The sequence below is a fragment of the Ceratotherium simum genome, chromosome 2, assembly GCF_057802395.1.
Source record: "Ceratotherium simum simum isolate JZ-2026a chromosome 2, ASM5780239v1, whole genome shotgun sequence".
NCBI classification, from domain to species: domain Eukaryota; kingdom Metazoa; phylum Chordata; class Mammalia; order Perissodactyla; family Rhinocerotidae; genus Ceratotherium; species Ceratotherium simum.
The window spans coordinates 58,216,029-58,229,747 of NC_141901.1; the positions used below are offsets into that span (position 1 = coordinate 58,216,029).

At 43.1% G+C, this 13,719-nt stretch overlaps 1 protein-coding gene and 1 non-coding gene across 2 annotated transcripts; both read right to left on the reverse strand.

Moving 5' to 3' along the window:
- Positions 1–550: 550 nt before the first annotated feature.
- LOC147918030 (small Cajal body-specific RNA 2) lies at positions 551–972 on the reverse strand. Its single transcript, XR_015549289.1, has one exon.
- A 1,439-nt stretch (positions 973–2,411) lies between these two features.
- On the reverse strand, positions 2,412–7,652 carry TMEM167B (transmembrane protein 167B). The gene is made up of 3 exons (XM_004420738.3): positions 7,534–7,652; positions 5,488–5,619; positions 2,412–4,916 (listed from the first exon to the last, which is right to left on the reverse strand). The coding sequence occupies exons 1-3, from the start codon at positions 7,541–7,543 to the stop codon at positions 4,834–4,836; spliced, it is 225 nt and encodes a 74-aa protein (XP_004420795.1). The 5' UTR covers positions 7,544–7,652; the 3' UTR covers positions 2,412–4,833.
- Positions 7,653–13,719: the final 6,067 nt, after the last annotated feature.

Consider the following 13,719-nt stretch of genomic DNA (forward strand, 5'->3'; position numbering starts at 1 on the left):
CCGGCACTTAACCGCTAAGCCACAGCTGGCCCTCAGTTATTATTTAGAGTGGCAGAGAGGGGTGACTATCTGAATAGTCCCTGCATGCAGGTTATTTGATACTGAACACCAAAAAACTTATGACCGTGATCCATGCATCGAGGCTTTTAAAAATGTAGATTCCCAGACCTCCCTGATAATTCTAATTCAGTAAATCTGGGGCGGGTCCCTGGAGTCTGAATTCTTGTAAGCTCTCCAAGTTCTCTTATCGATATATATATACAGACATGCATATACACCTATACCCCTTCGCGGCAGACGCTGTATAGTGCCTTTAGACCAGGGGGCACCAGTGTTGGTACCATACAGACTCTTCGTGACTAGGCGGGGCTAAAGAAAAAGAGGAGGCAGGGAAGAAAAGCTGCAGCGGAAACAAGGCCTCCGTCCCCGTGCAGCTCCTGGTCCCGCGGGCGGAGTGACAGCTCGCGGGACATCATTCACCCTCCGGCCCCCCGCCGACCGTTAACGCATTAGCCCCAACGCCACGGCCGGCCGTGCCCTGGGGCCGGGCTCAGATCAGAATCGCCTCGATAATCAGCGGCCTGGGACAAGCCCGGCCTCGTCTATCTGATCAATTCATCACTTCTGAGCGCCGGGCCCCGTAGCACCGGCTCTGGGACCTCCGGGACCGCGGCGTTGCCGCCGCCCAAGGGGCCTCGCTGCACAGCGCCCCGAGGAAGGGGCTTCGCAGGAGGGGAGCTTTTCATTTCGGGTCGGCCCGGCGGGGCTGGGGTCACAACCCGATCAAATAAGATCAAGGTGTAGGCGGGGGGAAGGGCGCAGGGGCGGGCACACGCGCTCGCCTTGCACGCCCCACGCGCGCACTCACACATTCGCCCGTCCACTCACACACTCGGCCCGTACGCGCCTTCCACGCGACATCACACAACAGCACACACCAGCCTCACCCAGGCCGCTTTCCCTCCTTGAAGGAGCGGAAGTCCGCACCCTCTTTTAAAGCCCTCTGCCCCTCCCCCACCTTGGAGGCTTCTGGGAGGAACCACCGAACACAGGCCCTCGTGGAGTGCTCGCTTTGCTGCCCTCTCGTGGCTCGGAGGGGAAACCAAGTTCCAGGGAAAGGCGGGGCACATTCCCACATTATTGAATCACAGTTGTCTTTTCATCTTTCGGCAGCTACAAATTTATATGCATACCTATAGGTTTTCTTTGATCTTTGATCCAAGTTCTGGATACAAAATGATTCAATCTCAGGAGATTCATGGGTGAATGACTCCTTTCCCATGGAGAAGGCAATCCTGATCATTACCAACATCAGCTTGCCCAGGAGCTCCTTTTCCCAAGGTAGAAGGCAAACATTTTACCAAAGGGAGAGGTGAGAATAGATCATTTAAATCCAAGGACTAGGTAGTCAAGATATCTGTGATATGAGTAAAGGTAGGAAGGCATATCCTTGTCCTCACTTATAGAGCCCTCTTGCTACCCAGAACTTGACGCTGTGGCATTCGTATTGCTGAACCTTCATTTTTCACATCCATTAAAACATATCTGATTTTCAAACTCCAGAATGAGTAGAGTGAAAACAAAGTAGTGATTATATAAGTAGAATTAGTTCCTTCCACATCAGAGAGCACCATTTTAATGTTTTAGTTGCTTCTTTCTGCTTCTTCAGTGAAATAGCTACGTGTGGGCCGCCCCGTGGCTTAGCGGTTAAGCGTGCACGCGCCGCTACTAGCGGCCAGGGTTCGGATCCCGGGCGCGCACCAACGCACCGCTTCTCCGGCCATGCTGAGGCCGCGTCCCACATACAGCAACTAGAAGGATATGCAACTACAACATACAACTATCTACTGGGGCTTTGGGGGAAAAAAAAATAGGTATGTGTAGGGGGAATATAATTTAGAAAAATTTTGGAGATTAGTAGAAAATGATTTGTGAAGCTATAATTTGTACTTGTGCTAGTCCCACCATGCATTTAGAATAAACATATAGGGGAAAAGTATCCATTGTATGTGTTGGAATCCCATTGGCTCAAGCATTTTCTGGTTAACCTGATAACCTCATTTGAATGAAGAAGTTTATGGCTGGTAATGGCAGATGATACTTGTATTTTAACAGCAGTAGTAGGTAAAATGTATTGGGGAGTGTTATCTACCTTATTTAATACACAACAAAATTTATTCATATATGAAAAAATATAAGCTGATATATATATCAGCTCCCCCAAAGGAGAAAGCTATACCCTCACAGATTATGAACTATATCATACATTCAGTGACCATCACAAAAGGTTAACAGGAATGATGGTATTCACTAATGTAAACTAAAACAGTATATGTACTATGGGCAGAACCCAGGGGAGTAGTGAATAAAGTTCAATACATTCAGCATGTGACAAATAAAATGGACAAAAATGGTAGGGAAAGAAATTTTATTTTCAAGGATTTGTGCAGACAATGGTGAATAAAAAATTGTATTTCAACTATAAAAAGCTGACTTCATTCCACCCTGGCATATAGGGGTTTATGGTGATACCAGTTTGAATCAGAAGAAATATTGCTATCCCCATTCTTCTACTCCTAAAAGACTACCTTGGAGGAACAACTTCCTGCAATTTTCAGTCAAAAATATATGACACATCAACCAAAGTAATGAGTTAAACACGTTTCTCCTCATCTGCTTACATCAAGTCAAGAAATGAAATAAGCTGTGTATTTGTTTCTTGCCGTGCCGTAAATTACCTTCACTCTGTGCACTTTTTGGTACATTCTGGTATGAAAACATCTCAAAATATAACAATTCACAAGTTTAAGTTAAGATGACCCACCCAGGAGGCTATAAAAATTGGTTTGAACAACTAGAACTGTGAAATGGAACTAGTGTAAAATATGAAACAGCTCTAAGTACCAAGCTTAGAGACATTAGCCCTATTAGAAAACAAAAGTCATTAAAGCTACAAAATAACAAGTGCAAAACATGCTGAACTTGTATTTCCAGGGAGGGACATTCCCGCTGGCCAACAGGTCCCAAACTCACACCCACAAGCGGAACTCTTCTTTCCCATTCCACTAGATTTCCTTTCTCTCATGTGAAGGATCCTCAGAAATGACAATGGAAAACATATGAATCATTGAAGTTTACCCTGTGGACCAATTCCTGAAGAGATAGCCACAACTCTGAGATGATTAGACAAGTAGTGTTTACCTGGTGACTTTCTATACTTCTAAAAACCCTCAAAGCACTACACTGCATATTTCAGAACCTAAACTTCCTAGCAGCTTTTGTTCTTTTGGAGTAAGACAAAAGACAATTTATTGCCACACGGGTCAACCACAGCTACCTTGTCCACGGTCAAGTTTTTACTTTAATGGACAATTCAACTGGTAGACCTATGTCTATGCTTGCTTTTCACAACAATTTAATTTTAGACCAACTCTTTTTTTTTTAAATAGAGAAGTTCTAGGCTTCATAAATGCAATAGTTGATCCTTCTGCAGATATGAGGAGGAGGGAATGGAGAACTCTTCCCTTCAAATGTTGCGTCATCTAAAATGATTGCTCAGGAGTTACCATACTCCATGGAAAAGCCCACCAATCTCAATTGCAAACCTGCTGCCCTTTACTTTAGAAAACACCATTTTATTCATGGATTCTATGAACTGTCCAAACAGTCCAAAATTTGAATTTCTCATGTTCTTATAATACACAGAATTTCCAAGAGACAGCTAAAGAGTACTGCAATATGAAGAAAATTAAGAGTTGGCCAAGAAAAACAAGTAATTAACTAAAAATTGCCATAATAACCCAGATTTAAACAAAGAATACGTTTGTATCTTGGATAACATGACAAAACTTCCATCTAACATCACAATAAATTCTTATACTAAATGACTTTACTAGTATATGAACATACTAGATTTATTTATTTCTTCTACCCTAACTGCAAATATATTAAACAATTATTTCTTCAATAGTTTCTCTTTCCCATAATGGTGGCATTTAAAACTGAGTAACGGTATATAGCACTCAGTAATTTAGAAAATATAAAAGGCATTAGGAAAATAGCAACAGTGGATTCATTTTCCGTATACCATTTGATGGGGTGAAGTCTCCTTTCGGGGATACTGGTGAATAGAACATATTTTCTGGTCTAAGTTACTGCTCTCTGGTCTCATCACAGACAGATAATCCCCAAACCTTATGTACGCCCAGATTCTCTTGGCAAAACGCTTGAGCTACCAGCACATAGCACAGCTATTTCATCTGTTCTCTTTTTGCAACGGGGACCATGCCAGATGGGTACGTGAAAGATACATTTCCAAAGCCAAAACATTTCTTGGCATATATAACTCCTGTTTCCCACCCAGTCCCTCCCCCAATTTGCCAAATCCAAATCAGAGTGAAAAAAAAGTCAAGTCTTGAAAATTATTTCTCCTTCCACGAGGTTTGAACATAGCCCATATCCTTCCCTAATGAGCTTCAGTTTGAAAAGATCCTGATGAGGAGCTGAAGAACAAAATAGATGACAGGTTTTTAAGCAGGAGGTATGTAATCTTATCACCGAGGGGTGTAATTTATCTGGACATTATATGCTCTCTGCCGAGGACTGATTTACACACAGATCAAAGGAAGTTGCCTTTCTGGAGTCCCCTGAAGCATAAATAATGTTTGTAACCGTGAAGAGTTTTCCCCACATATGGTAGGGGCAGACGCTGTGGTGTCATCCTGGGGACTTGGATGATTTTAGCTGAACTCTCCTACGCTGGGCCCAGGCCCCCGACAGGTTCCTCACCCTTGTCCCCTTGGTTGGCAGTTGGTGAGATGGATGCTTTGGAACTCATTTTATAAACAGGACGTAAAAAGCCATTACAACGCAGGAAATTGCCACAGCAGCATGCAGCCTGGTTCCAATCACAGCGGCTAGTAGACAAAAGTAAAAAGAGAAAAGAAATCACCCCCTGCCCTTTATAGAAGTCCTCATTTTCAAGTTGATATTTTGAAATATCTAGTCACAGATGAAGAGACCTAGCAAGAGTCTCAAGAACCCACTTGACAATGTATTTAAATACTACCCTTAAGCTCTAGGTTTCAAGTCAATATACTGTTTGTTTATATTTTGCCCTATTTTGAAAAAGGACTTAGGTAGGTAGGATTCCAGATGAAGTGTCCCAAATAAAAAGTAAAAAAGCATCTGAGCTAATGAAATCAGACCTTAAAAGAGACTCCAATGTATTCTTTCCAGGACTTCAGAAAAACTTTCCATTGGGAAAATATTCCTCCCAACAATTCCAGTTCAGCCTAAAATTGTTTAATTTATATACTTTTACTCCGTGGAGAATACTAAAATTACCTTGACACTAAAATAAACAATTATGTAAAAGTGGAACCAAGTACAATCCCAGCCTACCCTACCCAACTTTGGTGCAACTTTGTAGCACCAACTGTCCAGAGATGGCAATCTCTTCCCCTCCCTGTCCAGATATGATCTTACCTTTGTAAAACACACCCCAAACTCCCTTCTTCTCTGATAGCAGCCAGGTTTTGAGACGAGGAACTTTCTTGAAGTAGGCACAGGTGCAAACAAAGAGCAAACCAAACACCAGAATCCCATCCAAGGAGTACACTGTTACAGAAAGAAAAGAAAACCTTTGGTGCGAATCTAGCTGGGGACAGGTGATCCCACTTGAGACTTCCAAGGAGAAAAGAGCGTGACTGATATACTATCAAGATGATAACCTCAACTGCAGTATCAACCCTTGGCAAGAGGGAACCAAGGTCCTGAGACTAACAAGGTTACCTTACTGTTCTCCAAAATTGCTTGTAGACATCCCCCTTAGAATAATTTCACTGCCCACTCCTCTCCCCTTTCAAGAACTACAAATCCTGAGAAGAGTGCATCAGTTGATGTGGAATCAGCCTCCTAGGAATGGCTAGTGCTGGCAATAGGTTGAGAAAGGCATAAGAATCCTTGGAGTCTGTGCTGAGAGAATTAAACACATTCTTATCACTCATGTGATAAAGGAGAGCTAGACATTTAGCCACGTCTCAGATCTGCATCTGTTGGTGAAGAATGTGTTAAGGCAAAAAATAAAGCTTAATGGATATTGCAAGAGTTAGAATCCATATGACTATAATTTTTCCTATGCTTATCTTACTCTTTATGCATGATGCTCAGAACCCAAATTTGTGCCAAAATAACAGGAGATTCTTGTTAAAAAAAAAAATTATCTGAGGCTTCAACATAGAATAATTTGGAAAAAAAGCTTTTAATAATTAATTCTATTTCTTATATACGTGCACCAAGCTATTTCATGTGCATGTAAGAGCAATGAATCACATAATTGCAAAAAAAAAGATACTGGACCACAGAAGGGGGAGGGCGACTAAAATTTATTCAGTAATTATTATGTCAGACTGCTCTCTTATTTCCTGGTTCAGATGACTTCTTCTTCTGGGTGATGTCCCTTCTCCTACTATGTGTAGTAATCTCAGACCTCTGACTGCCCAGAAGACTCCAAAACAATATTTTACATAACTAGCATCTGCCAGTTCTGGACCACTTTATCTCCCTCTCTCCCTCCAGTAAAACTATCTCACAGATAGGTGTCACATAAAAAAGGATCCAGCAAATTAATACATACACTAAGTTTTTATGAAGAATGATACCTTTATGTGCTAGTCTTTTTTTTCCTGTAAGTTTTCATAGACAATGCCAAAATTCACAAGGAGGTGAAATTTGAGTCTTCAGTGCCAGGCTTATGGAGAAGGTACTTTTGAGAAATGCTTTCCCGTACCCCTCAAATCATACTGCTTAAGAGGCCTCTTCTTCGTTCCTTTAAGACTGACTCTTAAGACCACAAAGACCCTGCTTCCTGCCCTTCTCTGGAATTCAGAAGTCATGTCTATAAAGTGTTTGAAGAGGCCTGGAAAATTAGGTCAATTAACAGGGAGGCGGCTGCCACATCATTTAGAAGAGGCAGTGTCTAAACCCAACCCTTGCAACACTAGCCAGGGTCTCCAGATGGGATCACCGAGGCAGGACTTGAGAATCAAACAAGAGAAAGCTTCCCAACATTTTATCAAAATAAGAACTTTTTTAGGGTCTACATTCACCCCCCAAAAGTGTGAGCCTTGAGATTGTGATTTCTTGGTTCTCCCTGTCCGAAAGTATGAGAACGTAGTGGGCTGAGAGGAGGATCCTCTCTTTTCCTGGTGCTAAAGCAATATTTCAACCCGTACTGGCCTGCCCCAGAGGCTTGTAAGAGCCAGAACGAACTTCTAGGAAGCGGAGAAGGGAAAGCACAGGGTAGGGGCCGAGGACTCGAGGTGTGGGCATGAGAGGTACTGGGGGTTCTAGATAGGCACGGGACGGGGGAACCCGCGGGGGAGGGGTAGGGAACGGGAGTTAGGGGCACCGAGAGGCGAAGGGAGGCTGGGCTGGGAGGGGGCGGGGAGAACGGCCACGTCAGTCCCAGCCCCGTCCGCCGTTTCCTCTCGTCCTACATTCCCATCCTCCGCTCTGGGCATTGGCTCTCACCGTTCGTCATGGCGGCTGGGCCCGGGCCTGGCTAAGGGGTCTGGGGTCAGCGGTGGTAGCGGCGAAGGCGGGGTAACCAGCTCCCGCTTGACACTTCCCGATCCGACCGCGGCGACGGGCAAGAGCCGTACTACGCAGGCGCAAGGGCAAAGTGGCGAGCGCCGAACGCAATCAGGAGTGGCTAGCAGATTGCCGAGCCAGGATACCTGCGTGGGTGGTGCTTGGGTGCGTAAGTTTGGGCAAGAAAAGCGCTATCCGGAGGCTTCCTGCGTGGCCATGGTAACGAAGTCTCTTCTGGGTGTTCCTGTGGAGTTAGTGCTGGGGCATAACCTGACTTGTTCGCGTCGGTGTGTTTGAAAAGGTTTTGCACTTTATATTGCGCTGTGGCAGCTGGTGTGTGTGTGTTTTGTGTGTTTGTAAGCAGCAGCCCACCTGCAATGGAGAGGTCTGCGTCCCGCGCTTCCACTTAAGAGAACCCGGACAGCAGGGGTCAAGAGGCGGCCCCTGCGACCTGCAGGACTGCTCTTGGTGAGCGGCTCTTTTTTACTCCTTAGGGAAATCGGTATAGTTAGGCTGCTTCTGAACTTGCGAAATGAAGTAAGGAACGTTATAACAAAAACAAGCCTCATATTTCATATGATACAGCTCCACATTGTTGGGAAACATTCAGATAATTACGTTTATTTGTATGGATTTTTCTTTAAACTATCAGAGGAGTGTCGATTATCTCCTGTATTTAGTTAATGCTGGGGTCACCTCGGCCGCTTTAACCAGTAATTGGGATATCTCCACAGCGCTTCTCACGACACTTGCACAACTTGACCAAAGATATCGTCAGTTTAATGGTGGGGTGTGGTGGAGGAGACAAAGCCACAGATTCCATTTTGTACATTGAAATCCTTAATTGCACACAACTCGACCTGCTTTATTAGAGTCCGAGCGAAAGTGCGACTCTGACTCCTCCAAGGCTGAAACTTAAGTTTACTAGGCCGCAGTGGTTGACAAGGTCCTAAAGGGACTCTCTGCCCCTCTTGCTGTAGTGCCATCTGCTGGCTGCAGCCTGGTTGATTACGCAGAAGAAAAGCTACCAAAGCGTCCCTCTAGGAGCTGGAGTGGAGAGGGAAGCCAAAAAAGTCTAATGCAGGACAGATTCCTTGCAAAAATATACATAAATGCAGAAACAAAAAAACAAGTGGAAAATATACGGGGCAAAACCTAAGACAAGGCCAGATATATGCGTGCACATATACGTACAGACAAATCTCCCTGCCCAAAAGAACTGCTCAGGACCACTCAAAACAAAACAAAAATCCCTAATTGTCTTGACCTTTGAACCTTTCATCATTTGTTATCGAAAACAGCATCAGCACTGATATCGTCACTGGCAACTGACTGTTAATTCCCTGCACCAAGGCTGGATTAAGACCCCAAACCATTCTAACCAGGTCCTAAACAAATTCACATTCACTGATTTAGACTGAATCATGTAGCTCATCTTCATCTAAAAAAACCCCTCATCTTTCTTGGACGCTATGGAACTAAGTGCATTATCCTCACTCACCTGCACCTAATTCTCTTTAGCCAGGTTCTTCTGCCTAAATATAGATGTTCCTAAGATACCCATACCCTCTTTTTCTCATTATTAACCTCACTTGGTGACCTGTTCTGTTCATGGCTTCAACTACCACCGCTATGCAGAGTTCTTAAGTTAATGTCCACCCAAGCTCCAGTCCTGCATTTCTAACAGATGTTCTTCTGACATCTGAAATGTTTAAAGCCAAACTCATTCCCCTCTAAAGATTTTTTATTTTTTTTTTCCCCCCAAAGCCCCAGTAGATAGTTGTGTGTCATAGCCGCACATCCTCCTAGTTGCTGTATGTGGGACGCGGCCTCAGCATGGCCGGAGAAGCAGTGCGTCGGTGCGAGCCCGGGATCCGAACCCGGGTCGCCAGCAGTGGAGCGCGCTCACTTAACCACTAAGCCACGGGGCCGGCCCATCATTCCCCTCTGATTTCCCAGTTTCTATGATTAATATTCCTTTTCCCTAATCACTAAATTTAAAATTTGTAAATAATATTTGAGTTAACTCTTGTTTTCAAAATCTCGTTCAAATTGCCTGCTTTTCATTCCTACAGCCATCGCTTTAGTGATTTTACCATTTCAGTCTTCTTTAAGCATCAATTATATCCTCACAACAATGAAACCTTATATTTATATAACATTTTGACATTTTCGAAGAAGCAAACACACCTTGTCATATGATCTTATTTAATCCTCACAACTGCCTTACTATCCCTATTTTAGAGATAAACTGAGGTTTAGGGTAAAGACTGTCCAGTATCACATTCAAACAATAATTCTGGTCTTCTGAACTCAGGACTAGAAAATTTTGCTCCCAACCACAACTGCTGTTTCCTTTAACAGCAACCACTGCCTGCTGAATATATGTCTGTCTCCTTAGCCTGCTATTCAAGGCTTTCCAGCAGCCTTTTCCACTGTTCCCCTATGTGGACTTGAAGCTTCAGCTGTGAAAAGACTATTCTATGTTCTTCAAATGTACTCTTTGCTTTCACATTTTTGTTCATGCCATTTACTCTTTTGGAGAAACTTTATCTCCTCGTTTTGTACTAGATGGAAACTACTCCAATTTTTGTCATGCTCTGAAAGATAAGTCTTTCCTCCCCTGTCACCCTCCGAGTTTAAGAATAAAGTTTAAGGACAAAGAAATCACAGTTGAAGAGCTGGGAAGAGCAATTACTTGGCTAATTATGATTTCAAAGGACAGTGATAGACCACAATTTCTTACTCTGATTAAGCCGTTATTTTGAGCTCTGCTCAGAATTTACCGTTTTCTGTTTCTTCTTTTTCCATATGTCTGTCTCTTTTTTTATTCTTCCTACTCTTTCTTCCCTCTCTTACATTTATTTCCTTCCTTCTTTCTCCCTCTGCCATATTTTTTCTTTTCCAGGTTTTATAAAGTATTTTACCTTTATTATTGAATAAAGTGAATCTCACCAGATTTTTATTTCAAAATTATACCAAGAATTTTATATTTAAAAAAATTATATTCTGTTTTCGTCTGTAAAATTGGGTTGTAATGATTGCTCCTTTCTATGGTTGTTGAAAGATTAAATGAATTACTATTTACAACAATACCTGGAATGAAGTAGGTGCTCCGTAAATGTTAGCTATTACTGTTGTTGTTCATTTGTTTAAAAAATATTTACCAATGTCTACTATGTGTTGGGCGCTTTGCTAGATTTTGCAGGAATAAAGGCAAAAATGAGTCCCTGCCCTCAGGGAACAGCTATATTGGGGAAGATAGATCAATAAACACATTTTAGTAGAGCACAGGCATTGCGTATGTAAAGACATTATCTTTGATCTTCACAACTGTTTTGCAGAATAGCTTTTCAATGAGAAATCTGAGGCTGAGAGAAGACACATGGGTGAGATCACATAGCTAGTTAGGATCCAAACCCAGGTCTGTCTGACTTCAAAACTCCCTTCCCCTTGTTATCATACTGCCTCAAATTAGGATGCTGTCCACTGATACTGATGTTTGATGTTTATTCCGAACATTACTGTTTTTGTTGCCCTGAAAAGCCCCACAGCCTCACATCAGGCCAAATCCTGGGTCATTGGCTGGTGGGAGATCAAGATTTGGCCACCCTGAAATATATCTGTTTACCTTGATTGTTTTCTCTGACGGACATTTGACCTCCCCCACTAACTGCCTAAAGAATTTGACATGGTGGCTCCTTCCTGGAACAGATCTTCCATCTGATGGCTGTAATATAATGTAAAATAGATGTTACAATAGGAAAGGCACCAACAAGCCCATCTTATCAGAAATTCTGTCTCTCTGGCCACATTCTCTGGATGGCCCTTCGAGGAGTTGCCAGACAAACATTTACATTTATAAGGGAAATCTCCATTTGTAAAGGTATCTCCCTCTCTGTCTTGGGAAGAGGGGGGATGACCTCATTTCTAGAAACTTATCAATGTGGAAGGTGAGGTCTTAAATCTGCATAATAACCTTACCCTTGTTTACAGTGCTTTAGTGGTAATCTCCTGTAACTGACACCCCCCACCCCCAACATCCTCCGTTGTCTTTAGAAGAAGATGGTATTTAAGATGAGAATTTCTGCTATTGTGTTGAGAAACACAGTGTCCCTGCTTTCTCCCCTGTATACATGTTATTAAACTTGGTATTATTTTCTCCTGCTAACCTGTCTTGTCAATTATTTGGCCAGCCATAAGAACCTTAAGGGAAGGGGCAGAGGGGCATTCTCCCTCTTCCCCCAACAGGCTCTTGCAGCCCAACTGCAAGGAATAATAAATAGAGCCCCACTGGCAGGGGCCTCAGTTCAGACAGTCCTCCCTCAGTTCATTTCAGCCTCCATTGGAGGACGAGTAGTTGTTGCCAAACGTCTGTCAGTCAAGAACAGTGGCCTGTTTGTTAGGGTTGTTGCAGTCCCTGTGCGAACACTAATCAGTCATGGGGACCATGATGATGGCATTCTGGTTTAACCAAAGAGTAAGTTCAGTCCCAAAGGCACAGCTTGCAACAATAGCTTCATTTGAATTACAACGTATTTGAAAAGAGATGTCAAACAGGCATTAGTTTATGCTACAGATATTTGTTCTGGGACTTCTAAGGAATGTGCTGGCCTCTGGGAGCTCAAAGACGAATGAGAAACAGACTCTGTTCTTAATAAGTTTAAGATTTAGTAGACAAGATAGGCTCTGTGTATAAGTAACCAGAAAATACAGTAGAAAGTGAGAAGCGTGGAAGGAAAATGAAAACTAAGTGCTGTGAGAGGGTAAAGAAGAAAGTGCTTTCAGCTCAGGAGAGCCCACGGAAGGCTTTATGGATGAGGAGCAGACCTTTTAGCTGGGCCTGAAAGGCATGTAGCATTTCAATAGAAAGGAAAGGTATTCTAGCGGTAAAGGACTAGAGTGATCAAAATCATAGAGATGGCAAAGTACAAGATAAGTTTGGTGCACAGCACACTCTTCCCTTCCTCCTTCACTGGCTAACTCTTCACTCTCAGATCTCAGCTCAAACCTCACTTGCTCAAGGGAGGCTTCTCTGACCTTCTTGGGTCCCCTTCCCCCATTATAAGCTTCCAGAGCATACAGTATCATTTTATCCCCAGTCCCATAGCAAGTGCTGAACATTTTACAGGTGCTTAATAAATATTTGTTGTGTGAATAATTGAACACGGCCTTGAGGAACTGGAATGTAGAGTTCATGAAGGAGAATAGCAGAAGATAATGCTGAAAGGTGGGTTCTTGAATAAAAAGAGCTGACACTTATGGAATGTTTACTACATGCCACGTACTACCCAAAGCACCTTATGGGTATTAACATTAACCTTATAAGGTTGGTAACTATTATTATCCCCATCTCACAGATGAAGAAGTGGATGTACTGGGAGGTCAAGTAATTTGTCTCAAAGTAACATATAAGTAGTACAGCTAGGATTTCAAACCCAATTCATCTGACCTCAGAGCCTGCGTGTTTAACCAAGGAGTGTGGACGTTATTTGGTAAATAAACATATGGTTAAGACTGCATAAGATTGTTGTGGAAATTGTGAAAGCCGTTTAAAAAATAATACTACCTCGCTAAGCCTCAAACAGGGAGCAGCACTGCAGAGATCTGTACCCTGGGGTAGAGGGGTGGCAGTGGGGGTAGAGGGTGGGACTGCACAGCTTCTGCCTGGGTTGGGGGTCTGGTTGCTACCTCCTGCCTGCCCTCTCCCATTGTGCCTCAAGCCCACCCCCCAACCTCCTGTTTTCCTCTTTTCTGATAGTCCCCCGCTTGCCATTCCTTCCAAATTATTCTCTCATAACTCAGCTCTACTTCTCCCTTCTCTCAGCTTCCCATCTGCCTCTCTGCTGACTCCATTCTTCTCTGAACAGATCTCTTTTGTCATTAATCTTTTCTTTAGAAGCTCGTTCTGCTTTTTTGCTATAAGGCAAGCTTGACTTTTCCTAGCAGTTAGCTAAGTGTCTGATGCAAATTCACAGCCTTAGTCATTCAGTAATCATTTATTCAAAGTCCACTTTCCTTGATCCTACAGCCCAATAAGGCTACTTTCCTTTCTTTGTTTTTCTACCCTTCACTATCCAGCTATACACTCATTCCTTAACCTTTTATAATCTGGCTTCCCTTGTC